Source organism: Ochotona princeps, chromosome 21, assembly GCF_030435755.1.
Source record: "Ochotona princeps isolate mOchPri1 chromosome 21, mOchPri1.hap1, whole genome shotgun sequence".
Lineage (NCBI taxonomy): Eukaryota > Metazoa > Chordata > Mammalia > Lagomorpha > Ochotonidae > Ochotona > Ochotona princeps.
In genome coordinates this window covers 16,990,121-17,017,070 of record NC_080852.1, presented here as the reverse complement: position 1 = coordinate 17,017,070, position 26,950 = coordinate 16,990,121, and the positions used below count along the sequence as shown (strand labels likewise).

Genomic DNA, 26,950 nt, shown 5'->3' with positions numbered 1-26,950 from the left:
TTTTGTTCAATGTCAAGTCTACAGATTCTGTTTTGAGATGTGGTTGCTCAACCCTTTACATCTTGTCATTTGGAAAAGTTATAAAATGGGAGATCTGATTTTTCTGTAAGAGTCAATGGAGTTACATTTTTCTAGAAATGTTTTATAATCTGTTTTAAAGATGTATGTATTCTAAAACTAAGGAATCAGAGAGAGACATACGCACACATGCAGGGAGAGAGGGAGAGAGATTTTCTGGACACTCGTTCTCCCCTCAAATGCCAGCAACTGTTTGGGTTAGACCAGAATGAAGCTAGGAACTTCATCTGGGACTCCCAAGGGGGTGGCAGGAAGCCCAGTCCTTGGTCCATTATCTGCTGCCTCCAAGACTCGTCAGCAGAAAGCTAGTTTGGAAGCAGAGTAACCAGGACTCTAGCCGTCTTTCCCATCAGTGACAACCTGGCACACCACAGTGCTTGCCCCTTTCTGGAATTTTTACGCTGTCTTCTAAATGTTACGCTTGACATGGGATGGTGATGATAGCAGTGTATTGGGTGTCAAGGAGGTCTAGGGATGGTGTTAGATGCTCCTCACTCCGCGGACCTGCTTGATCCTTAGCATCACTTTCCCAAGTAGAAATGCTTGACCTTGTTCATGAGAAAGCTGCTGCTCAGAAAGCAGCTGCTCTGAAGATTCATGGGCAAGTCAGTAATGAACAACAAGAGAAACTCAAACCTATCCTTGTTATTACATGGATAGGTCCTATTTTTTGTGGTTGATTTCTGTTCTCTGATCTTTTTAAATATCAGGGCATTTTCAAGCATTAAAACTGTACAATGATTTCAAGTTGATTTGGCTCAACTCTGCTCTTTGGATGGCAGAGTCTAGACAATTGCAAGAGGAGGTATTAAAAATGCCTGGGTTGGGCCTGGCAGCATGGCCTAGCGGCTAAAGTCCTCGCCTTGAACTTGCTGGGATCCCATATGGGTGCTGGTTCTAATCCCGGCAGCCCTGCTTCCCTGCCTGTGGCCTGGGAAAGCAGTCGAGGATGGCCCAATGCATTGGGACCCTGCACCCGTGTGGGAGACCTGGAAGAAGTTCCTGGTTCCTGGCTTCAGATTGGCACAGCACCAGCCATTGCGGTCACTTGGAGAGTGAATCATCAGACAGAAGATCTTCCTCTCTGTCTCTCCTCTCTGTATATATCTGACTTTGTAATAAAATAAATAAATAAATAAAAAATAAATAAATAAATCTAAAAAAAAAAAAAAAGAAGAAAGTGCCTGGGTTTGTAGACTCTGTGGTATTGAGTTTTGTTCAAGTTAATCACAGCTTTCTAGAGCACAATGTCTTCTGAACTGAGTCCATGGTTAAAAGGATTAAATGAAATCATGTATGGGATAACTTTCTACAGATTGTAAAACATCTTATCAACAACATTACATTTTTGTGTGAATCTGCTGAATTTGAGCCATTTGGGCTTTTTTTCAAACCTGCTACAATTTCTCTTCATATTCTTATATTTAATATGCAAGTTATCTATCAAAATGAGCTCACTTAACTACTTATAATTACAACATGTTCACAGAATCTCGACATGTTCACGGAAACTCATACTCTACTACTGTAAGTAAGTAGGCCTTCGTATTATTTCTTTTAGGTAGCACAAATGTGTGGTAGTTATGTGAGAAGGTGTAACATTCTAACACATGTGCAGGTGAAATGATAAGCTGTTGGAGGTGTGCTTTCCAATACTTAAGCAAAGGAAAAATAGGGGGAGATATAATTTTGAGCAAATCTTGATGAATGGAGAATTTGACCCCATTATACCGCTCACTACTTTGGTGGAGGGCAGGAAATTTTGCTCATGCATGTTTAAATTTTTCTTTTACAGATGCAGATTTTCTTTTACAATCCAGACGACTTTGACGCCTTTCAAACTGCCATTTCAGAGAATAGAATAATTGGAGCCATGGCCATATTTTTTCAAGTAAGTTAACAGTGGCTGAAGTGCTTTAGCCAGTGAGTTCTCTGGATATATTTATATATTTTTGTCAATTCACCAAATTGTTCCATGTTTAATGAATGCATCTGTTTTTTAGTTCACACCTGTCTCAGTGAAAGATATTTCATATTGTCTAATGTGTGATTTAAAATGTAAATAAGTATGTTTAGAAACATAATGAAAATTTTTGCATGAATTATTCTGATTTTATTGCTACTTGACTGGTGCACAGATTGAAGAACACATTTATCATCGAAGTTACTTCACTGCTGAAGCGATTTGAGCAGGTTCCTTCAGCATATTAAGAAGCTGATGTTTTTTTAAAAAAGTGATTTTATTTGAACCAACTTTAAAATTTGACATTGCTTGCAACTAGATTAATAAATAGCACCAGTCACTTCTCTGAAGAGACCCCCTTTTCTTTCAATTCCAGAAGTCCCCATGGTAACTGAAGTTGTTGGTAAAACTATTTTCAAGTTACTATGTCTGTGAACTCCCAGCCTTGATTTTCTCTCCCTCAATGTGCCTATGCTGAGGAGTGTTTTTATAGCTCAGTTGTTGATTTTGCCCAAAGAAGCAAATCTTGCATTCTTCATTAGTTATACTTTTCATGTTTTTAGTAAGTCAGACTAATTTAAACTGTTGGTTGGCAAGGGTCTTGATTAACTTGCCTATAGGGGACATGGTAGTGTGTTGTGTAGAAGGTAACCTGACTAGTTAATAGGCATGTGATTTCTGTTTCAACCTTAAAGTTTACTTTAAAGACTGTATACAGATGTTTGTTTTACCCGTCAGTCATTGTCAGAAAATAGTATCTTCCTGACAGCTCAAAGGAACATGAGTGACATCAGAACCAAACTCAGCACTTAATACATTGCTTGAGTCACTGCTTGGAATGCAAGAGTGCCTGGGTTCAAGTACCTGCTCTACTCTGGAATCCAGCTTCCTGTTAATGTGCATGCATCCTGGAAGGTTTAAGTACATAGATCCCTGCCACATTTGTGTCAGACTCAACTTATATTCCTGTTTCCTAGCATTAGCTTGATCTGTTCTTTCCTGCTGTAAGCATTTGAGGATAGGATGAGCAGAGGGACGATCTCTCCCTCCCCCCCCAACATAGATTTTAAACATCAAGCTGTATTAGCCGACTTCTTTGTCCTTGAGACAGTTCTGTTCTTTTTGGAGTATGTTAATTTCAGTGCCCTTTCTAACTGGTGACATATGATTGACAATTCTCTTCATTGCTTATCTCATCCTCTTAACCGCCCTTCTTCCCTTTTCTTTGCTGGGATAAAGGCTCAATTGGATGATTATATGTGGGAATTTGAAAAGCCTAATATTCTACCTAATGTCAGAAATCACAAGAAGAGTGGTCGTCAGGGCTCATTGTGCATTGGTTTTCAAGTGGTGAGTTCTGACCTACTATTTGGCTGTAAGGTCATTTCAGTAAGGCCTGAACAGCATTTTAAAAATAATGAAATAAAAGAATAGTAAATGACAGTGAAGGAAAGGCATATTAAATTGTATCACATGCAATAAGGATAAATACTTTTGTAGAACACTTTTCATTGTTCATACACAGTAATGCACACTGGGGTGTGTACTGGGTGTGATGTAGGCTGTAGTATCTGTAGGTAATGCTAAGACGTTCTGGAAACTGTTTATAGTGTATTGGGCTGATCTCCCATTGTTTTTCAGTACATATCCTTTTGCTGATTACATTCATGAACCACAGTACAAGATAAGATTTTAAGAGCTTATTCACTGGAATAAAAAATATTTGCTCTTGAATCCCCTTCTTAGCTTAACAACTGCATAATGATGAGTTGCTAAACTTTCCATCCTTAGTTTCCATTCTTTTTTATGAAATGAAGATCACCACCAGTATACCAGGACTACAGGAATGATTGATTACCAAGTAGATACTTGGTAAATGCCACATCATATTTATCTGCGCTCATCCACCTGCTTCTGTGGGTTGGAGACCCCCTGTTGTGCATGTTTTCTATGGACAGAAGTGGTTTCCAGTATTTCTGGGAAACTGCTTGTTTTCTGCCTGGAGGTCTTGTGTTTCTAAGCTATGGCTGATTTGTCTCTGGCAACAGTAGGATCCTATGAAAGAGTGGTTGGCAATTCCCATTCACTTGGATAACCCCATTTTTCCTCTGAGTCCTATACACATCCTGCCTCTCATGGGGCTAGACCTTGCCTCTGTTGTACCCATGTGTGTAGATCAACCATACCCTGCTTTGCAGAGCACCTTTCCTATTGGAAAGTAAATGTTAAAAGTTTTTTTATGAAAGGACTAGTTCACAGCATGCTGTATCTGAATACTATCTGTTGTTGTGGCTCTATAAACTCGGTTTAAATGTAAGAGCAATGAATCTTAAACAAGGCAGGCATGTTGGTATGCAAACCACCAAAAACACCTCCCTGGAAAGTCTGGGTTTTGAGTTTTTAAAGTATTTCTGGGACACGGGTCCTACTCACATACAAGGAAATTTGATGTGCAATTCATGTGTTAGATCCCTTTCTAAATTTTGGCTTCCTATCCTGTAGACATAAAGCTCAGATAGTAAAAAATAGAATGGCATTTTATTTAGCTAGCAGCTGTGTTGAGCTGCTTCCTTTGTTTTCTTTACAATTCCACATGTGTGTTTATACTTTGGAGTTCACAATGTGTCATGTAACGGAAAGAAAAAAGTGTTATTGTTATTTTAATTTGGCAGTCTCCTTAGATCCTTTATTTTGAGATCTTTGTCTTTTGAATTTTTCTATGGGAATGATTAATTCAAGAGTTTGGACTGTATCTCCCCAAATAATCAGATAAATCTTATTACATATTCCAAATTCAGACCTAGCCTTTCACATTTCCGTATTGAAGAATTATTTATATCTATTGAATACAAGTTACAGGGCCGAGAGTGTTTGCTACATTAAGTATAATAAACACAGTCCTTCCCCTGTCCTGAACACTGTCACTGTTGCAATCCCAATGACAATGCCTAAACAGAGATGAACAGAAAAGCTTCTGTTTTGGTAGGGAGACTGTCTCACCCAGTGCTCATAAACCACATACTCACCTTCCAGAATAGCACGATGCAAGTGACCCACAAGTGCATGCCGAGGGAAAGTTAAGTTGCACCCAGATATTGTTACTCTTGATGCTGGCTCACTCCACACTCCAGAAAAGTGTTCCTACTCCTTCAGCTTTTCATTGCCTCTACCTCTTCTTCTGGGTAACCTTGACTGTTTGCCTTTGCAGTTGTTAGACCCTATGAAGTTTTTACAGTGTTGCTGAAACAAATACAAATGTAGCAGACACACATTTGACAAAAAAAGAAACATGTGTTGGCCTTCCCTGGTCCACTGTGGCACACTGCCATGATTTGTGGAAACTGCATGGTGTTTCCAGTTCTTTAGTTTGTTATGGAAGGTTTGACATAGAAAGTAGTAGTGGTTGTCTCTACTTTGGAAGGCGTATGCGTTGCCATTGTAATGGCCTCCAACCTAGCTTATTTATTTGTTTGTGTCAATGTGATCTTAGCTTCACTATTTTCTGGTGTAAATCTGATGTGAATTCCTGGAAAATAGTAGAAGTAAGTACCATACTGTTTTTTCTTTTTTTAAAGATTTATTTTTATTACAAAGTCAGATATACAGAGAGGAGGAGAGACAGAGAGGAAGATCTTCCGTCCGATGATTCACTCCCCAAGTGAGCCGCAACGGGCCGGTGCGCGCCGATCCGAAGCCGGGAACCTGGAACCTCTTCCAGGTCTCCCACGCGGGTGCAGTGTCCCAATGCATTGGGCCGTCCTCAACTGCTTTCCCAGGCCACAAGCAGGGAGCTGGATGGGAAGTGGAGCTGCCGGGATCAGAACCAGCGCCCATATGGGATCCCGGGGCATTCAAGGTGAGGACCTTAGCCGTTAGGCCACGCTGCCGGGCCCTATCATACTGTTTTAAGATAGTCTTTTGTTCTGATTTCATCCTATAGGGATTATGTGGTTAAACCTGTAACAGGTAACAAAATTTAGGTTTGCATTAGATCAAATCTGTGGAATGATTAGGCAACTTGTGGAAGGATACTTTGTTGCTATAATAATCTACAATCACAGTTAATTTTCTTAAATTTGAGTTTACAAAATACCCAGCACTCAGAATGACCTTTCCTTTAGTTAGAAGTGTATTTTAACAATTTTTTTCAATGTAAGAAAAAATTTTCACAGACACATACAAATTGTACAGATTGATGGGGCACTATGTGCTATTTCAGTAGGTGTGTATATTGTATAATATGCCATCGGGGACACATTGCTTTCTTCAAACACCCAGCATTTCTTTCGGCTGGCTGAAAACGCTGAACATCCTATCTTCCACTTGTTTTTCAGCAGAGAAATATATGATGCAGTGTCCATTGTCACCCTGCCGAGCAACGAAACTGCAGAGTTTCTTACTCCTACCTATCTTAGTGCCTATTTATCAACCTTTCCCCATGCCTTATTGCTCACCTTCTTCCGCAGCTTCTCCTAACACTGTTGTAGTTGTGACTTCAAACTTCATTGTTACACTCCATGCTTGAAAAACACCCTGTGACAGTTATCCCTCTGTGTTTGGTTTAATTCACTTAACATAGCGACCTTCAGTTACACCCTTGTTGCATCTGACAAGTTGTCAATCTCCCTATGGCTGAGTAAGAGCTGAATCAGAGGTGGAGCAGCCAGGACTCTAACATCCATATGAAATGCCAGCACCGAGGTCCGAGGTGTACTCTGGTATGCCACAGCACAGGCTGCAGGTACAAGGTTCTCTGACAACATCTGTATGTGGAAACTTCTGTAACGTTCTGACCAGCTTCCTTTTAGGATGAAACATCTGAATCTTCTCACCAGTCCCAAAGATACACTTATGAACCTGTGTTTATCCTCAGACCCAGTCAATAGGTGTATTTTTTATACAGTTAGATTATGAGGACATCTAGCATACACACGTATATGCTAAAAGTTGTCTTTCTTAAAGGTGTTTCTTTTTGCGTCTTCTACAAATCAGTTGAGATTTCCTCTTTTAATGTGAGCAGTTCTTCCACTGGGACAGTTGTACGAGTATTCTTTTTTCCCGTTGTCTCTGAAATTCTGCTCGGAGTGTCACTGTAGTCATTTTGTTTTCCCTGAGGTGTACACAGGCAGTTGCCTCCTTTCATTTCTGCCCTTATTTCATGGTTGCAAGGAAACTTCAGAACTCAAATGTTGCACAAGTTGCTAACCCATTCTTCATATCATGTCGGTGCTACAGACGGCTTAATTATTTTTCTCCATCTGGAGAGGCTTAGTAATTAAATGAAATGGCAGCACCTGAGATTATTTATAGACATTAAGAAGTCAGGAGGAGTTCTTGATGACTCATCCATCCATGGCCAGCAAGGAAGCCTGTTTCCCCACTCCCCCAGAATTGCACCTCACCACCCTCCCTCCCCTAAGCAGAGGTAGAGGATTTGTCCTTCCTTTGACCCCTGGTGACTGAGTATTTTATCTCGTATGAAAGCTGTTGCTTTACTTGCTTCCGTCTGCCTTTGCACACTGAGGGTTGAGAATTTTATTCATTCACCCTCTTGCATGTGGCTCACACTGTGGCTTGATGGCGTAAATATTGAATGGAATTTAGACTCTGTAATCGCGATTGGAAAGGAGCAAACAGACAGCCTTTTTCATTGCCTCTGCCTGTATTTTCTTCCCAGGGTCTCTCCACGGTAGATAATGGGTTTGCTTCTTTTTGTTTTGGTACACCTGTATGTGTGTTTCTTTGCTTTTTCTTACTCTACTGGTTCTTTGCATGCCTATGTTTTTTTTTCCCCCTCTTTCCCCTGTTTTCTCCTTCATGTTCTCTAACTGAACAAAATGGTGAGATTTCTCACTTATTTATTCATTGATGTACTCATTTGCTAACTCATTTATTCATTCTTCATTATTTATTAAGCACCTTCACTGTACCGTGCTACATGAAAATTGCAAATATCCTTAGAATTTTGTCCTGCCTTCACAGTAATTGGGAAGCTTAAGGTTTGAAAAGGGCTGGCTGTTGAATTCTTTTCATACGTGGTACTATTTCCTCATTCGGAGGTAGGGAAGAAGAGATCCAGAGATGAGATCAGGCAGCTGCTCTACCAAGAGTGAAACTTAGAAAACTGTGTTAGGTAAAATCTCAAAATGATGTGTAGCTCACTTTAGAATACAGTGTGCGTAGTTCGAAATTGTGGAGTTGGCTTCCCCTCCCTCTTTTTCTTCTTCCCTCTACTCTTCTACCAAACCAGCCACTAATCAGGTTTAAATCATTGCTTTTATTCATGATGACTTCAACCTTGTTTTTTTTAACCATTCCCAATGAGTTTTTTTCCTTTTTTAAATAAAATTTCTATCATTTATAGGTATTTCAAATTTTTTACTTCGTCACTGGTTCTGGTGGCAATATAGAACAAGGGCGCTTACGAGAGAGAACACATTAGTAGTTTTTCCATGTACCAACTCCCCCATCCCCAAAAACTCTGAAACCATGTCAATTTCTATGAGAGTGGTTGTAGCTTGTTTAAGGTTTCCTTTTTAGAGCACTTTTCAGGATAATTGTAATAAACTAGCAAATTTCTTAGTAAATCCCTGTCCAGTTGCTTCTGTTTAAATACCATCCTTCTCACATTTTCCACATCCTTGGTCTTAGCCAGTTATAAGTTCAATCCTTTCACTACATTACCTACAAGTACGATTTCAGAATGTTTTGGGTTGATTAAGATGACTTTTAATACACACACAAAAATTAAAATACATATGTTCCAATTAAGCTATTTTAACAGCTAATTGATTTCCTAGGACTTATCATTAAATGAAGGCCAGAGTCACTCTTAATGTTCAGATGCAATTTTGGAATAGATTTGTGGATGTACAGCATTGAATTTATAGCCTATCAGGTGTTTCCACTGCAGCTCCTGTCTGCAAATGGCCTGTAATTCAAATTTCCTCTTAGTGGGCATTACAGAGGACTATTTAATTATTGGTGAAGCATTACATAATTAACAGACTTAGTTCTTTGAATGTGTCCATGTGAAAATCTATTTTAATTAAATCACTACACTTCAAGGTCAGTATCAAGTACTGTGTTTCTGTGTATCGTTGAATGAGAATGTAGAATTATTTTGGGCATTAGTTCTATTGAATTATAGAATCTAATTGTCATTGCCCTCAGAGAAGATCTTAGACACTCTGGAATGACCTATAGCAGGTGTGGCTTTCTCTGAATGGCTACATGATTGACCACAGAACCGTAAGTCCTTGCAATTTAGCAAGGCAAGAATCGGGGTTTTGCAACCCCCAACTCATTGTTTTGTTTTTCCCAAATATGATCTCCCTGGAGTGTGATCCAGTCACATACGTGCCTTAGCTGATTGGGTTCCTTGGGAGAACTCTGTCTATAAAATATGTAACACTCAGAGTTTCAGAGTGAATGGCAATTCTTCTTACTCTACCTCTCCTGTCCCAGATAAACACGCAGAAAAGAAGTTTCTAAAAGCAATACAAATAGTACAAATAAAATAACCATTTATTCAGGACCTAATCCATGCAAACGGTGAGTAATAAATGTTTACTGTGTATTATCTTACTTACTCCTCATCAGGACCTAAGTATTATTGTCTGTATTTTATAAATGTAGAAGCTGAAATGTGGAGATGTCTCCTATATACATTACTCACAATTACCCAGATCAGTAAATGCTGGAGACTGCATTTCAACAGTAACTATATCGCCTAGATAGGAAAATTGAATTTTCTCTTGAAGAAGGAAATTGGAAAACTACATGTCATTCATTCTAGTTAGTGTCCTGTTTCTGTAAGTGTTTTAGGCACTCCCTTAATTTTGCTGGGTTTTGAAGAGTTCATTTCTTCTAGCTGAATATTTTTAATTTTTTTACCCATAGTTAAAACCTTTGATCGTAAGCTCTCTGCAGTTCTGTGCCTGTAATTAGTTTATGGATTTGATGACAGCTTTTGTCTTTCGCTTCCTCCCTTTTATGTAAAAGCTATAAAAAGTATTGAATGAGTGGCATGGCTAGATAAGGATACTGTCAAGGAATGGAGCAAAGATTTAAGTGGTCATTTATTAACTTTTATGGCTGGTTCTCATGGGTGGTAGGAAAGACAGTTGGCTCCCCATAGGATAGGTGACCATCTCTGGAGACACTTTGTTGTGACAACTGGGGCAAAGGTTCTACTGGCATCTAGTAGATAAAGACCTTCCATGTTGTCAAACATGGTACACTACACAGGAGACTTCTATCACAAAATTAACAAGCCCCAAATCTCAGTGAAAACTTGAGGTTGAGAAACTCTGCTTTAAGATTTACAAAGTGGTTAAGGGCATGGTAATATTTTAATTGCAGTAGAATGGGTTGATACTGGTTGCTTGGATTATACCACAAACTAATGGTCATAGCAATTATTAAAAATCTCAGGTCCTAGATATCCTGTAGTCCCTGACTGAACACCGTGATTCCAGCAACAAGTAGAGATTTCATTTGCCATGGGATTTAATTTTGACATATTTAAGGGTGTCCGTGGTTCGCCTCTGTGCATGTGAATTGAAGAGCACACCTAGGCATTTGTTCTAGACAGTGCAATGATTTTGTAATCAAACACCAATTTAACAGAATATTCACATGAATACTGACAAGTAAACAATGGTAACAGCACGAACAAATGCCTTTGGACTTAAAGCAGGGAGCCCTACTTGGAGAAACTTAAAAATGAATGAGGCTCCCTTATGCTGGTTGTAGAACAGGCTGCCTGTGCAAATCACAGCCCTAACTGTTCCCAGTTGGAGTAGGATTTGTCCTTCTACAGTTTTCTACCTGTTCCTCCTGCCTAATTTTGAAGTCTCTTATTGTCCCCTCTGAAATCTTTTTACTATCTGGCCATCTTATGCATTGAAAGTGAGAGCTACTTACCATTGTTGATTCATATGATTTCCAGTATTGTCCACCTGAGAGCCTACTGCATAAAATTGTCTATTTCCAAATAAGCTTATAATTCTCTTTTGATTTTGTATGTAGCATTTATATAGTAACCACTTTTCATTTTCTCCATCTACGATATTTCAGTATATATATATGGCTATGTCTGAATTTATCCAAAACCTAGAACTTTCTGTTTCTTAGTCTGATATGGGTAATGCCTATTTATCTCTGAGTTCCCTTAAAATAAAAACCAGAAGATTTATTTGAAATTCAGTGAGGGACAGGGAGAAGGAGATGCAGAAAGGAAAAAGATCTCCTGTTGCTGGTTCATTCCCGATGGCCAGGACTGGGCCTGGCTAATTATGGAACCCTGGAATTTCATCCAGAACTCCCCCAAGGATGTCAGTAACCCACATACTTAGGCCATCTTCCACTGCCTTTCCAGGTGAAACAGCAGTCAGCTGGATTGGAAGTAGAACAGCCTAAACTCTAACCAGCAATCTAGTACTGACACTGCAGGTAGCAACTTAACCCACTGGGCCATAAGACCCCATTCATGCCCCCAGAATATCCTTATGACCATACTCATGCAGCAGAGACCAGTTTGCACAGATACTTCCAAATTGTTGGAGATCCATTTAATTCATTTTATATGATTTGATAGGAAATTTGGAAGAAGGTTAATTTTGTTTATCCTTGTGTGCTAGTTAACTGAATAGAATACCTGACACTGGATGATTTATGAAGAAAGTAATTTTACTTGGCTCATTCTGGTGTATGCAAGTCTAGATATCATAGAATATATATCTGATGAGGCCTGCTGGCCACATCACAACATAATGGATGCCATCACATGGTTAGAGAAGATGTGAGAAAGTGGGGGAAATCTAGGCTCATTGTTTCATAACAGTTATTTTCCTGTGAACAAATTCACTCCTCTAAGACCCATGTTAGTCCCTTCATGAGGGCAGTCATGACCTACTTACCACCTACAAGGCTCCACCGGCTCTAAGTCCCAACACCTTTCAGTGCAGGGAGATTGGGGGCCAGGCTTTTGGTGCAGGAACCTTTGGAGACATGCGAAAGCCAGATAATAGCAACCTGTGGTTTGCTTTGATTTCCTCCATATTCCTCTTTTGCTTTTAGCACCTTTGTCTTTTTTTAAAAGATTTATTTATTTGTTTTTATTGGAAAGTTAGATATACAGAGCAAATGAGAGACAGAGAGGAAGATCTTCCATCTGATGATTCACTCCCCAAATGGCTGCAATGGCCAGAACTGAGCTGATCCAAAGCCAAGAGCCTGGAGCCTCTTCTGGGTCTCCCACACAGGTGCAGGGTCACAAGACTTTGGGCCATCTTTGACTGCTTTCCCAGGCCACAAGCAGGGTGCTGGATGGAAAGTGGGGCCCCTAGGATTAGAGCCAGTGACCATATGGGATCCCATCACGTCCAAGGCAAGGAACATAACCTCTGTGCTATTGCACTGGGTCCAACACCTTCGTCTTAAAGACAATTTTTCCCAACTAAAGTATTTTTCAAGAAAGGAGCGCCTATATTTTGTGAGGGATTAGATGGTTCAGTTGATTAGGGGAACTTCCATATTAGAAATATTTTATTCTAAAAACCTTTCAGTGTATCACACATAAGCAACCAATTGTGGCGTAGTAGAAGGTGCAGTAGTAGCCCTCATCATTTGATAACCTGCATAGGTGTCTTTTGGGAAAATTGTTAGTATCAAATCCCTATTTTAGATTTCATGGAAACTGTAAAAAATATCCAGGCATGGACTAACCCAGACCCATTTATGTAGCAGATTCTGCTTTTCTTAACTCCTTGACTTCTTTGTGTGTAATGAGTTTGTTTTAAGTGAACATGAACTGAGTGTATCAGCATTATAAATAAAATGGAAGAAATTGTTTGAACTTTGTAGGCGTTGTCAACCCTGTTTCTTTGATGATCATTTTAAATCTGATTATATAACCTGATTATATAATAGCTCTCTTATTTATCTAAATGAATTTTGTGAGGGATGGCTCAGTCAAATTAAAGACAATGATTTATCTCTTCAGTTGGGGAAATCTGAGGCTTCATTTTTGGGGCTTGTTGATCCATGTTACTTAGCATTTGCAATTGTCCGTGGTAGGTCGGCATCCTTACAGGTTGTTCTAATGTGGTTTCAGTGAATAATTGTTATTTTTAGGCACTCTCCAAAGGTAGCTTCCAGGCACTAGTTCTATTTTCTGGAAAAAAAAAAAAGGAAAGAAAAACTGAGCTGATTATAGGTTTTAGTGCCAGATGCATTGGAAATGCAAGCAGCTAACTGATAGAAAGCTATTGCTAAGTCTTCTAGGACAGGCCAGAGATGTTTAAGGGTCATGTCAGAATGAGAAGCCCAGCTGCCTTCCATTTTTCTCTTTTCATGGCAATCAGCCAAAATGTTTATGAGTCCACCATCCATATTTTGAATTTTGCCAGTAAAAGGTGTCCTCATCCCTCTAAAACAGATCAGCAGATAGGGGACCAAGTTTGATGAAGAGAAGCTTACAATGTCAAATTCTCCCTTAATATAAACAGTAATAAAAATCACAATAGGTGGTATTTATGCACTCTGCCCCAAGGATACATCCTTTTCCAGTTCTTTGAAGTAGTCTCCATGTATTACCATTTTTAATGTGCCTAACAACTCTCTGAGAAGGAGTTTCCAGTTCCCAAAAAATTCCCTAGGTACAGTGTCCCTTTGATGATGAGATCAATGTCCTAGGTTTTAGAGGGAGGCATTGTGCTAAAAATCTAATATGCCACTTGGTGACTTATTCCTTTGAACAAATCTGTGTAGTCCCCCTCCACCATAATTCCTCTGCCCATAAAATCTGATTGATTTGTTGTAAACTTCAAATGAGATAATGTGTATGAAGGTATTATGGAGAACTCTTTGCTGCACTCTATAAAAATCATTAAAATACTAATTTTGATGAGGACAATTAGCAATGACTTCAGTTGAAATAAAAGGGAATGGTTTGAGTCATTACTTTCCCCTTCCTGAGGCTTGGCCCAGAACGTGCACACTGAAGTACTCATAAAGCTTCCATACGTCAAACATGCCATGCATCTGCCTGCCCACTTGTGTTCTTGGTGGAAGATACTGCAGATCTCTGATTGCCTTGGCTCTGAGACAAGGTCTTAAGTGGTTGTTATCGGTGCTATAACTTGCTAATTCAGTAACCAAATTCCCCTTTCCTCAAGGAGCATCTACAGGTCTGAGTGCTGTAAAGAAGAACTTGGAATAATTAGTCATAGCACCTTGAGCAGTGAAATATTTAATTGAAGGAGAGGAAGTAACTCACGGATGTGGAGCCAGGCTGTTGGCAGGTGGAGCTGAAGCCGTTTGGAAGACATAGTTTGCAGTAAGATTTTCCCCTGGACTCTGAGGAACTGTTCTATTCTTACTAGACAATTCCTCTCCAGGGGCAAGGTTGTAAACCAGGAATCCTTTATGTGGCTTTGTCTGTTTTGGAAATGCACTCTCTACTATGGGAGTCTCTATTAGTGTTTATTGGTTAGAAGCAATGCAGTCTTCGTCAGGATGTAATCACTGGAGACTTAAAAGTACTATGGCATGTCAATGTTTCCTCAACCTGGCAACTAATTTCATTAATCCTGGTGTTTGATTTGGACAGAAGGTGGGAGTGGAATGTGGCACTTAATGTTCCTTTGTGCATTGTACCACTTTGGGGTCTGGGTCCCCCCTAGCCTAAAGGTACAGGATTACCCCTTACACACACCTTTGCTTCACCTTTCTGGCCTTTTTCTTGCCTTTGTTTGCTTTGCAAAGTTGTGGAGCCACAATGATGTCTGCTAGTCAGTGGGCCTGCTGCATACACAGAGTTCATGTCATTGAATGAATCATAGATCTTGACTTCATGGAATTTCCTCCTGCACCCCCCCCCCCAATCTATTTGTCTCCACATCTCTAAGCTCTCAAGACAGGAGCTGTTTCTTGTTGGGTTTTTGTGTTCTCAGTGTCTACCCCAAATATATGCAGTGAAAATAGGAATTACTTTTTAACACCAACCTGATGAAGAAAATGGACTCTGGATCCAGATAGCTTAATTCAAATACAGTTCTGCCCTGTAAACCTCAGTTAATTTCACTCCATCTTTCTTCACCTTGGTTTCTTCATCTGGAAAATGGGTTAATCAAACCTGCCTGAAACTGTTGATATAAGGTTTGTATTCATGAATACCGGTGAAACAAACATGTATCTTCCACATGTCAACCCCGCTCAAATGTTAGACTCATTGTTTTTAGCATTAGTATCTTATGTCATATAGCCAGCAATAAAAATTAATGATCAGGTGCAATAGTTGTGCACAGGATAGATTAAGCTGACTTGTGAGTGACAAACGGGATTTGTGGTATATTTCCCAGGAGTGGCTTTTCTTTCTTTTATAAACACAGTGATCTAAGAAGGTAGAGAGTAATTGTCCTCTGTTGAGGCCATACACTGGACTCAGTGAGCAAGTTTTAAGTAATAGGGATGTGAGTCCCCTGCTGGGGTTCAGATCTAATTGTTTTAGGAGGTTACAAACTCTGAGCAGCACTGGTGACATGGCACATCAGGGATGTGTTGTCCATTAGTTTCCCTCCAACCCTGATCCTACCCAGGCAGCTCTCTGCTTAGGCTGTGGACAAGGATTCATTCAGGTTTTACTCTGGAGCATCTAATTTTCTTAAAAAACAATGTTCTCAATTCCTAAGACTCACGATCCTCTCTCCTGCCCCTTCCAGAGGAAGAATACTTAGATTCTCTTTTCATTTTGTGGTGAATGGTTCAAGATGCTCTATAGTAAGATGTGTGCTATTCTCTTGATGTCCTCCCTTGTTTTGTTATCCGAAACACTCATAGTTTTGCTGAGATTCTTGAATAGTAGTTGAGACGTTGTTTGGGATGCCTGCTTCCCCTGTTGGAGTGCCTTTGTTTGAGTCCTGACAATGCTTCCAGTACAACTTTCTACTAATATACACCCTGGGAGGCAATAGCTGATAGCTCAAGTTCTTGGGTCCAACTATTGGGAGAGCTGGTTGGAGTTCCATGCTCCTGGCTTTGGCCTCGCCCAGCAATGGTTGTTGGAGTCATTTGGAGAGTGAATCAGTAGATGAGAAATCTCCCTGTGTCTCTGTGTGTCTCTTAACCTTTCAAATAAATAAAACGAAAGTTTTTGTTTTTTAAATACAATTCAACATGAGTTTAAAAATAATCCTAGTGATAGTCTCCTGATCACTTGTCCCTCTGTGTGGTGGATGCTGCTCCAATATGAGTTAGTCTTCCTGCCTCCTGCCTTGGGGTGACGGGCAAGCAGGGCAGGGCTCACCTCTAGCTGTGTATCTGTGTCTGATGCTGGAGAAGGAATTGAGTCTAACCCCGACTTGGATGTGATCCGATCACTGGCAAGAAAACAGTGGAAGGTGCTGAGCTTGCTTTTCCTTTGAGTGCGCCAGGATTAAGGTGGCCTCAAGCCCTGTTGAGAACATTAATGGTAGGAGGACTGAGGCAGCAAAGTGCACATCACCTGCAGTGTTGTTATCTTCTGCTATTTCTGGTGAGCCCAGGAGGGAGTATGGGAAAAAGCCAAGGTTGAACCTCCTCCCTTTCTCCTCTCACCCCTATAAATAACATTAATGGGGAAAGGTTTCTTCTTCTGTGTGCCAGTTCATAGCCATTATCTCCTCTGATGCCTCAAATCTGTGAATATGAACTTCTCTGAATAATTGACAAATGAAGAAACACAGAAATATTAGTATTCCATGAAGAAACCAAGGCATATAGGCATTTCATGACTTGCCCAAAACCACACAACCAGAAAATGGTCAGTTTGAACTTACACCTTTCTTCCTCTGAGGCCATTCCTCCTTTCTCAGCCTCTACACTATGCTGCCTGATGATGTACCTGGCACCCTGGGCAGTTAGGGCTTCGAGGAAAAGTATTTTTTTTTTGTACTTTAATAAAGCACTTTTTCCAGGCATCAGCGCTTCCTAAAGACTAGATGGTGCTGAGGTTTAGTGAATTTGTGTTTGCCTCTAGCCTGGCTTTCCAAAACCCATGATTTTCATTGGTTACCTATGGGACCACATCACAAGTTCATGAAAGTTGGGTTTTGATCGTGGCTGTCAGGCAGCTTTCCCTAGTTCCTTTACTTTTGAGTTGGAGTCTCTCCTGGGCTGTTCTAGACGTTGGCAGCACCTGCTAAAGAGTCCAGTTCCCAGAGTCAGTAAAGAGCCAGGCGTCTCCCAGCCCAGTGTCTGCTCTGAGGCCTTCCAAGGGCCAAGATAAGGATTCCTTTCTGCATTGGGCCCAGAGAGAAGTTTGTCTTGAGAGACTGGGGAGGCACAAAGGTGTTCTTAGGGGTGGATGAACCTTAAAAGCACACTTTCTGGAAACCCAGAAGCAGTTGCACTTGTTTCTGGTTCTCTTCTGCCAAGAGGCATTTGTGGGTGTCCCCAGAACAGAACGGCTGTGACCTGCTGCAGAGAGAAGCACTTCTGTCCACAGGCCAACTGTGCTGGGCAGGGTGATCTCTCCTCTCGCCTAGATCTTCCAGAGCCGAACATAGTCACCTGTCCAGCTGTACAAATGAGAAAATATTGCAGTGATTCTCTGTGGAGCAAACACATACTGTCAGCCCTGATCCCCAGCAGAGTACTGTGTATTTAATCCCTGCCTTGTGATAAATGCTTCATTTAAAAATGCTTGGGCTATAAAGCAAAGCAAGACCCCTGTAGACCATCACTGGTTTTTAAGCAGACAATCTTGGTGTCAGAAGGATCTTTGGTATGGAGTGTTGCTGTAGTTACTGAGAATGTCAAGTCTTCCTGCCCTATGTGGCCTTCTGTGAGGCCAAAGAAGGATGTGGGGAAAAGGAAGGTTTTGTTCCAGTCCATATGGATGTGACCTGAGGACTTGAAAAACCTCTATGAGCTGCAAATGGTAGTGTTTGGATACCAATACGGGAAACCCTGTAATTGTCTCTCATTCTCTGTGAAAGAAGAGTATTGGTGAGTGCATCTGTCCAGCTCATCTACAAGGTCTGTCCCCTTTCACTATCCGTTCAGCAAATAGTCCTCTTGCCAGGTGTGAGACAGTTGCTCTGCTAGGCCTGAAACTGCCCTGGTAAGGATGTAACCCATATGTTCTTGGTCTTTGTGGACATCATAGTCTAATGGGGGGATGGGCAATAGCCATCTGAAGTGCCAGCGCAAAGACATTCAGTGCTTGGAGAATGTGTGATAGGGCTTAGGTCCAGTGTGGGATCAGGAGGAATTACCCAGACATAATTTGACAGAGCTGAGGTTAAGCAGGAAAGGAAGGAGGTTCTGAGGGGCACCAGTTATCAGCTCCAAAGGAAAGGCATGGCTGATAAGCTAAAGGCACAGGAAAGAAAGTCGTGATGATTGGAGTACTGGCCTTCGTGCAGCCTTGGCAGCTTTGAAGGACACTGACTCTGGACTTTTCTTGGGAAAACTACTACAAAGCTGGTGGGATGGGGGGGTGCTTTCTGGTTAGCATTTCAAACAGGTTGAAAACACTGACAGAGAGGGAGAACACATTGGCATCCATGTGCTATTAGATGGCATTGGTAGCTGGGACCTGGGGGAAAGAAATGATCTCTTTCTATTACCAGGACTGTAAGAATTTTATGTTCTAATGTAGGAGGAAGAAAATTAGTTCCAGGTTCTGGGAGTGTACATTTGAAGCAAGTTGGTGACTACTGAAAATATCACTTGAGGGGGTAGGAAAGCAGGTCGGAGGGGTTTATGAATGCTGCTCACAGCCAGGTTTGCAGGAGCTTCTAAACTGCTGTTTGGATACTGGCACGTTTTCTGAGCTCAATTTTCTCTACATTTCTCATCTCAACGTTTTGTCCTGTTGTGTTTCTTTACTGATTTTTTTAAAGCATCGTGTGTGAGTGTGCTGAATGGGACCTCTTTTCTTCTCTTGGTTCTTTCTTAATTTTGGAGAGCTAGACCAGGGCTGTGATGATGATTTCTGGTGGCTGTTTACTTTTTGCCGTATGTCATCTCTACAAATACAACTGACCACTCTCCCCTGTAAAACTTAATGTTGTAGCCATAATATAAAGCCACAGACTGAGCTTCTTGGGGAGTTTTATTAGTGTGCTCCAGATAAAGCCCGCAGATGTCCTATATACAATGGGCAGTCGTCATTCACTCCTCCCACAGTGTCTTAAGACATGTTGATGACCAGGCTGAAGTCTGCATGTAATTATCTGAATAAAGGAACAAATTAGGTGGCTGGAGCCCAGCTGCAGTGGCCGTTACGATCGCTCCCATTTTATTCTCTGTCAGAATTTACACTGCAAAAACCTTCCATTTAGGGTTTGTTTGTAGCATGGAAGGATTGTTTGTAAGTGTGTGTAGTTTACCAGCTCATGCCACAAACACAGAGACAGCTATTTTAAAAGTAAAATGGTGAGGCCAAGCTGATATAACACAATGTCGTTAGGAACCCACTGTTAGAAACACAAAGCAGCCCCCAGCCAGCCACTACCATGATCACGTATTTAAGCAAAGGGCAAACTCAGTCTCTGCACTGATTGTCTTATTCCACTTAGTACCCTAGAGGAGATAGTGGTTATAAAACCGGACTGTATGAAATGGGCTTGATAAAGCATGGCCTTCGTCCTTCCTCTAATTGTTGCTCATGTAATCTTCCAGCTGAGAAGTGAGATTGTGAAATGCAGTCCGGGATGTTCTGCCAAAGGCAGTGTTACTCCAGAGCTATGTCGGTTCTAGCAAAGCAGCACTTCTGGTCCACGCGTTTCTGTATCAATAAATGAACCCTCAGCATTCATGGGAAAAGTTGATGAGCTCCTGTGGCTGGTATATAAATGTGAAATGGGGAGCATGTCTCTTTTAGGGGACAAAATAAGACCCTTTCCCATCTCCCCGAGATTAGCAAACACCATCATGGCATTCCAGGATCTATTCAGAAGCTAAATTTCTAATATCCCTTGTATGAAAACTTACTGCATTCTATACTGTCTGTATCTAGTGTGTTCAGGAAATAGAACGTCCCAGAGCCTCATTAAATTCACTGTGTTCTACGTATTAAATAATAATGAAAATAATATTAAATTGTATATTTAATAAATAATAAATATGAACTAATACAGTGAGAAAGTACCTAAAACCAAAAATTCATTTCCCCCATGGACATCTTCAGCATTTCCAATCTACAGTCTTTCTACTTTGAAACTTGGGCGAAATTAAATTATGCATTTTTAATAGCAAGAAATGATGTTGATTTTCCTCTTCAATCTTTTCCATTTTCTATTATTTCATAAGGTACACACAGTATATTATTTATGTTTTTAGGAATATTTTAGTGGGATGACATGCATGGCCAAACATTAACTCACAAAATCCTTTTTAGAAAGAAGAGGCATCGAGCTTCTCAAAAATGTTTTCAGTGAGATATTTCTAAATGTATAGAATAGTGCCAGGAAATTTTCTTAGGTATTAAAGTAAGTGCTAAAATTCTCAGATTACTAACTTCTGCCCTGAACCTGCCTGGGCTTGAATGCTTCCTCTCTCAGAGAATCACTAATCCTAATTAGTGATTATCTTCATTGTTTGTTATTAAGCTTTGGAGAGATTACATGACTAATTGGTAAAAGATCTAGAAAATGTTTCAGTATCTTTTTTGTGTTTTATCAGGTGCTCTTCTATTATTTGTTCATTGAGAGTAGTATACCAGTAAGGTATTGCAACTTTCACCCCAGCATCCACTTGGGCCATTTTTCCAAGTAAACACAGTTTAAAAGCTGATCAGAGGCTAAGTGACTTGCCCAAGGTCACAGAGCTAGAACTGGCACATAGCCGCACATAGCCCTCTAGCTTTTATTCCCAAGTTTGTTACTGACTTCTGGGAACCCTGAGTTTTCAGTGACTGTTGGCTTTTGTTAGGTTTCCTGGGTGGACAGGTTTTTCTGTTTACCTTCAAGAAGATAGATAAGTTAGGTGGCTTCTAACCTGCCATGCTTGTAACTCAGCATTAACAAATGGTAGAAACGAATTGGATTCCTGAACTTGAAGTGTTGTAACCCCAGAATGTACTCTGATTTTACAGAATGGGAGTGTGAAATGTAGGCTTAGAGACCAAATTGCATGTTGTGGTGTCATTGGAGAAACGATGAGTTGGTTACCTTCTATCCCAACTTACAATGTAGAATGGTTTGAGACAGGAATTCCTTCCTTGTGCATGTTAGCTGTGCATACTGATTTGCTGTTTAAATTCCTACGATTAGAAATTCTCATTATTGGGCCTGGGATTTCACCATATGAGAACTGTAAGGATTTTTCTGTGCTTATTTTTCAGTAGAAAGCACTGGAATCTCAGCCTGGCTTAGTTTAGAATTCTCACAATCATCTATTGCCACATAAATTCCGGCTTAGGAAAGCTCACTGTGAACTCTTGTCTTAGGATTCCTTATCACCTGTCACCATTTACTAATTTTTCAAAATGGTGTTTTAGTTCTCAAAATCAATTCTAGGCAAATAATTTAGATGCCAGGCACAAAAGTATTCTACTCCTATGGGAGTGAAAGTGATAGGTGGGGCTCGGCAGTGTGGCCTGGTGGCTAAGGTCCTCGCCTTGACCCCATATGGCCGCTGGTTCTAGTCCCAGCAGCTCCACTTCCTCTCTGTCTCTCCTCCTCTCAGTATATCTGACTTTGTAATGAAAATAAAATAAATAAATCTTTAAAAAAAAAAAAAAAAAGAAAGAAAGTGATAGGCAACGCAGACGTTTGGTAATGATTAAATAAATTAGGCCTATCCCTGAAACTGACATATTGTGTAGATATTAGAAATTATGTTTTATGGAAACTTAATTGTATGTTACATTATGAGTATTACTACTTATAAAATATGCATACTGCAAATATACATAGCAATTAAGAACAGCAAATATGCATATAGTCATTACCAGTTGAATTTAACATATAGTAAGTTTCTTAGAAGTCATGGTACTTAGGAGAATACTCAGTAGCTTCATTTTTCCATAAGAATACTCAGCAAGCAAAAAAAAATCAGGATTGAGATCTTTGAACTCTGTCATTGCTATTGTTTTGCCCAGTGTAAGGTGCAAAAGACATGGGTGAATCCATGATGTAGTATGTGTTTGTGTATGACAAAAGTTGGAGGACATAAGGCCCATTTCCCAGATGTGGAAATCAGCATGGCTTATTCATGTTCAGACTTTTCTGTCCCTTATAAAGAGTACATAATTTGCTTGTGTTTATACAGAGTATAGTGAAATCTAAATAACTTCATACAGGCTTGCTTGATACCTCCTAGACTTCCCTGGTCACAGAGTGAACACCCACCTTTACACCCACTCCTGTGTTTCTCACATCTTTGATTTCTGTGAAAAAAAAAAAAACCACAGGGACCAGATTTCTGTACCACTCCTTTGGCATTGCATCAATTCAAGAGTGGTATGGGTGCCTTACCAGATTTGACTGGATGAATTTTGACTTTCCAATCATCAGTGAAGAAAAGCAGGAGACACATAGGGAGTTGGTTAAGTAAATTCTGGATTCCTCACTTCCTATATCATAGTATTCTAGTTGGTTTGGCTCAGGGCTTGGGTGTTTTTGCCATGGAATAAATACTAGCAAAGACTTTATGAACTAAACGATGGGAAGCATTGTCAGATGGTGCACCGTTTCCGTTGAGCTGTGTACAGATGGGTTGTTGATACACTGTTTCAAACAGCATGTGGCATCCTTTGTTGTTTTTTTTGCTAATCCTGTGTAGAATCAGGGTTCAGTTATTTTTTTCCCTCTCTGCTAAAACTTCCACCATATTTAAATATGTGCCTCTCCGCAGCACCCACTAATGTGGGTAAAGACAGAGTCTGTGGTGGGCTGGGCTAGGCTGCAGCACCTGTCAGTATGGGAGAGAGAGACAGAGCTGGGGCAGAACTGACTAGGGCATTAACTGTTATGTATGTGGCTTAGTGTGTGGTTTTGACAGACCAAACTTCCAGCTGGCACACCCAAGAGTCAAGTCTGGGGTCACCTCAGGTAAGGTTTCATGGGAGACTTCCCAACCTGATTGCTGGACTCAAACCCAAGCTACAGGGAAAACCACAATTTATGTAGTCCAACTTTGCAATACATGTATCGGGACTGGGCTTGCTCAGTTTCTGATGCCTTAGCAATGATCAGCATGCCCAGCTGCACAGGGGCATGCTCGTCTAGACCAGCAGAGGATGTTGACTGCCTCATCAAGTTCTGGCTCTGTGGATGCACTAAGGTGGACTTGGACAGCCAGTAGACCTTGGGAAGATGTTCTCAACCCTGATGCAGTGAAGCCAATGACATCTCAACTATCAAAACCACTGAAGTTTAGCACCCTCAGAACCCTCTTTCCCACATTGGTTCTTTAAGGCCTGGTCAGATAATTGTGCCACACCCCTGAGTACTGATGTCATTTGACAGCGAAGAGCAGTCCCCTCCCTTTCCCCATTCCACTAAACACAGGGAAAAAAAAGAAAGAAAGAAAGAAAGAAAGAAAGAAACAAACAAACAAACATTTGTCCCACCAACCTTCATCCATACCTTAACTTCCCCCACCCTAATTGGAGACCCACATGAGCATGCATCCCTCTCAACTATGTAAACAATATTAAAAAGAAAATTTTAAAGTAAAAAAACAAGTGTGACACTAGGCATTGTAATTTGCTATGGTAAATTGATCTGTATATACTGTATATGGGAATCTCTTAAAAGACGTTTGAAAATCTCTTCTTGAAATGTATTTGATAATATTTGCTAATAAAAATGATTGAAGATTAGTTTCCACATAATTAGAGAAGTATGAAGATCGAGACAAAAGATTTGTTATGAAGCAGAGCCAAGGATACACAGGAGTTTATGAGATTTATTGTTCCTACTTTTGTTTATGTTGAAAATTTATCATCATAAAATATTAAGCTGTCACTTAACTGCTGTCATAGGAATTCCATGACATCATGCGATGCAACAAATTAAGTATGAAAGAATAATTTTCAGAGAAGTTGCATTTGAAGGTACTTCATCAAGTTTGTGGGAAAATAGAATTAAGAGACAGGTTAGTTGTTTTGTTTTGTTTTGTTTTGTTTTGTTTTGTTTTGTTTTGTTTTGACCACACAAATAAAAGAGTACCAATTTGTTGACCAGAAAGGAATGTCTTACTTTGAGAATCACTGAGCACCCCTTGCTGGGGTCTGTACTTTGAGTCCTTTTGAATTATTTGGAACATAATATGTGATTTCCATGAACTTTTGAAGTGTCATTCTTGAGCCTCTGTCTAGAAAAGGCCAAAAGCAATTAAGATATGAGAAAATTTCAGTAATCTTAGAACACTGTCTACGTATAAGATCTATACCATATCAAAGAATAATTTGGCTGTTTTTCAGCTGAACTAATGTTACAATAATAAAATTATGCATTAGGATACATTGAATTATGACTTTGAGCCTGTACGCTTATAAGCTATAACTGCCTTACCTCAGGCTATTGTGAAACTATATGAACAATTCACATTGGTTGGGGACTCTCTGGCCACCCTTACATCTTCTCTTTGCTAGTAGTTGTCTTCTTACATTGTAATCCTTTCTGGAATTTCACAGTGGCCTGTCACCTTTGAGTTACATCCAGGTGTTTTAGTCTTATCCAAACCTAACCCCGTAGATTGATTGCTCATACTGTAAGCAGTTTCTAGGAACGCATGATCCCAAGAGAATCAACTGTTTAAAAACCCTTGACCCTTTGTTTCAAATACCCTTCTAAGACGGTGTTTGCAAATGTACCTTCCCACTAAAGGTGCAAGGAAGCCCATCTTACCATCCCCATGGAAACTGCATTATTGTTCATACTCCCTGCTGATAGGAGGAATGTTGGAGATGAGAGTACCTTTCCATGTTTTCCTTTTTTTTCTCTATTTAACATACATTTTTAAATATCTTCCCCTATGCTACTACTGTTATATTCTCTACAAATATTTTTGTAGTCAAATTGAAGCTTATCCTTTATCCTTAACTAGGAATGTCCTCAGGACATGTAATTTTACACCTATTGCATCCCAAGTTCCCGGACTGCTGCCTATTTACTCAGGCATGGTTACCTGAACACATATTTTAACAACTTTCTTTTTAAAAATGAGAAGAGTGATGCCCGTTTGGGGTAGAAATTTCTATAATTTACTTGTTGCTAGGAAATCTGTCCCCCTCCCCCGCAGAATAAATCATCATCATTCTTGATAGGTGACCCCCAGAGAGGTCTAGGGAGGGCAGAGACTAAATCACAGGACTAATTGTTCCTCTGATTTGTAAGCTTCCGTCTCCCTGCCAAGAGCCCGAGGTAGAAAAGGTTGTGTATTATGCTGAGATTTGAAAAGTTGCTCACATTACATTTCACCTACGAGTAATTTCTTTTGCATTCCTGCCATCGTCTAAATTGAAGGTGCTTAGTATGATTAGCAAGTTCCAAAATAACTTTTTTTAGCTTGTTGTTCTAGATTGCTTCATTAGCACTTTTTTCCCCATCTGAATATGAAAAGGCAATTGTTGATCCTATTAGCCTATCTCTACTTTCATTCATCCATAAGTTTTGGTCCTGTAAGATCTCTTTTTAAAATACTTTTCTCTTGAATCTTATTCTTTTGCCATTGCACGTCAAGGGTTGTGGGGTTTTTTGTTTGTTTTTGCGTCACCAGTTATGGAATGTTTACCATGAAGACTTCAGTAGTCCTGAAGCATGTTTGGATCCTTGTAGGGTGAGCCAGCCCATCCAGGGATCCTGTGTGCTGTTGTGGGTGCATTTCATGAAGTTTTCATGAAATGTTGTAGCATTTGTCTCTCACCCACTTTCCACCAGTTATAGCGCAAAGCCCAGCTTTGGCTTCTCTTCCCCCACATTTACCATGAATTCTGCCTCATAGTCAAAGAAGAGCAAAAATAAGAGTCTTTGAGATTCCAGTCCATGTGTGTGTGTGTTTAAACCTCTTTCCTGGTTTATAAATTATTATTTTTATTCCTATTTATTAATTTGAAACTCTTAACAGAAACTTAAGCAGACACAAATATACATACACACAAAGAGACAGACTCACGTGTACACACAGATCTGTTTTGCATCTGACAGTTCATTCCCCAAATGGCTACAATAACTGGGACTGGGTCAGGCTGAAAGCAGGAGCCAAAAACTCCATCCAGGTCTCCTTCGTGCATGGCAGGCACTTAAGCCAGCATCCATTACTTCCCAGACACATTAGCAGGAAGCTTGATTGGGAGCAGAGTGGCCAGACTCAGATGGGCACTCTGGTATTGCGCGCACTCATCTGAAGTGGCAGTTTGACTTGTTGTGTCCCCAGTGGCTTTATGTTCTAAGACTGGCCCTTCTAGGCACACTTCAGATTGCAAAATAATCACAATAGCAACGTACATAATCAGTGATCTATTCGTTCTGTTTCCTTGGTTCTCGGGAAGATACTTCAAACCAAGGATGCCCTCTCCTGCAGCTTCTCTCTCTCTGCTGTTGTCATTCTGTGACAGCTGGTATATAAAGGCATCCAGCCTAGGCCAGGTGGCAGAGTGTCTGCTTGCATTTTGATGGCACCTGTCACTGGAGAAGGTAGGCACACACAGTCTGAGGTGGCAGGTGAGGTAGAGGCAGTGGACAGCTTGGAAGCTTCAGTTGAGGGATTATATTCTGTGGTCTCAACAATTTACTGAGTTGTGGATGTAATTCTGCAGAGAGCCCCAGTGTTTAAACAAACTTCATTTTGCAAAGAGTTGCTCATTGTCTGAATCATATTTTCTCTCACTTGCCATCCGCATCATCGGGCACAGGGTCCCGTTGCAATAAAACTATAAATTTAATAAAAGTGCAGTCAGCATTATGT

At 40.3% G+C, this 26,950-nt stretch overlaps 1 protein-coding gene across 3 annotated transcripts in view; it reads left to right on the top strand.

The window, feature by feature from the left end:
• The window catches only part of PTPRG (protein tyrosine phosphatase receptor type G), a 698,717-nt gene that overhangs the window by 491,182 nt on the left and 180,585 nt on the right, over positions 1 to 26,950 (top strand). For all 3 annotated transcript variants that reach the window (XM_058678459.1, XM_058678457.1, XM_058678460.1), the window contains exon 5: positions 1,874 to 1,969. In XM_058678459.1, coding sequence (XP_058534442.1) covers positions 1,874 to 1,969 — 96 coding nt within the window. The remainder of the gene's footprint in view (positions 1 to 1,873; positions 1,970 to 26,950) is intronic.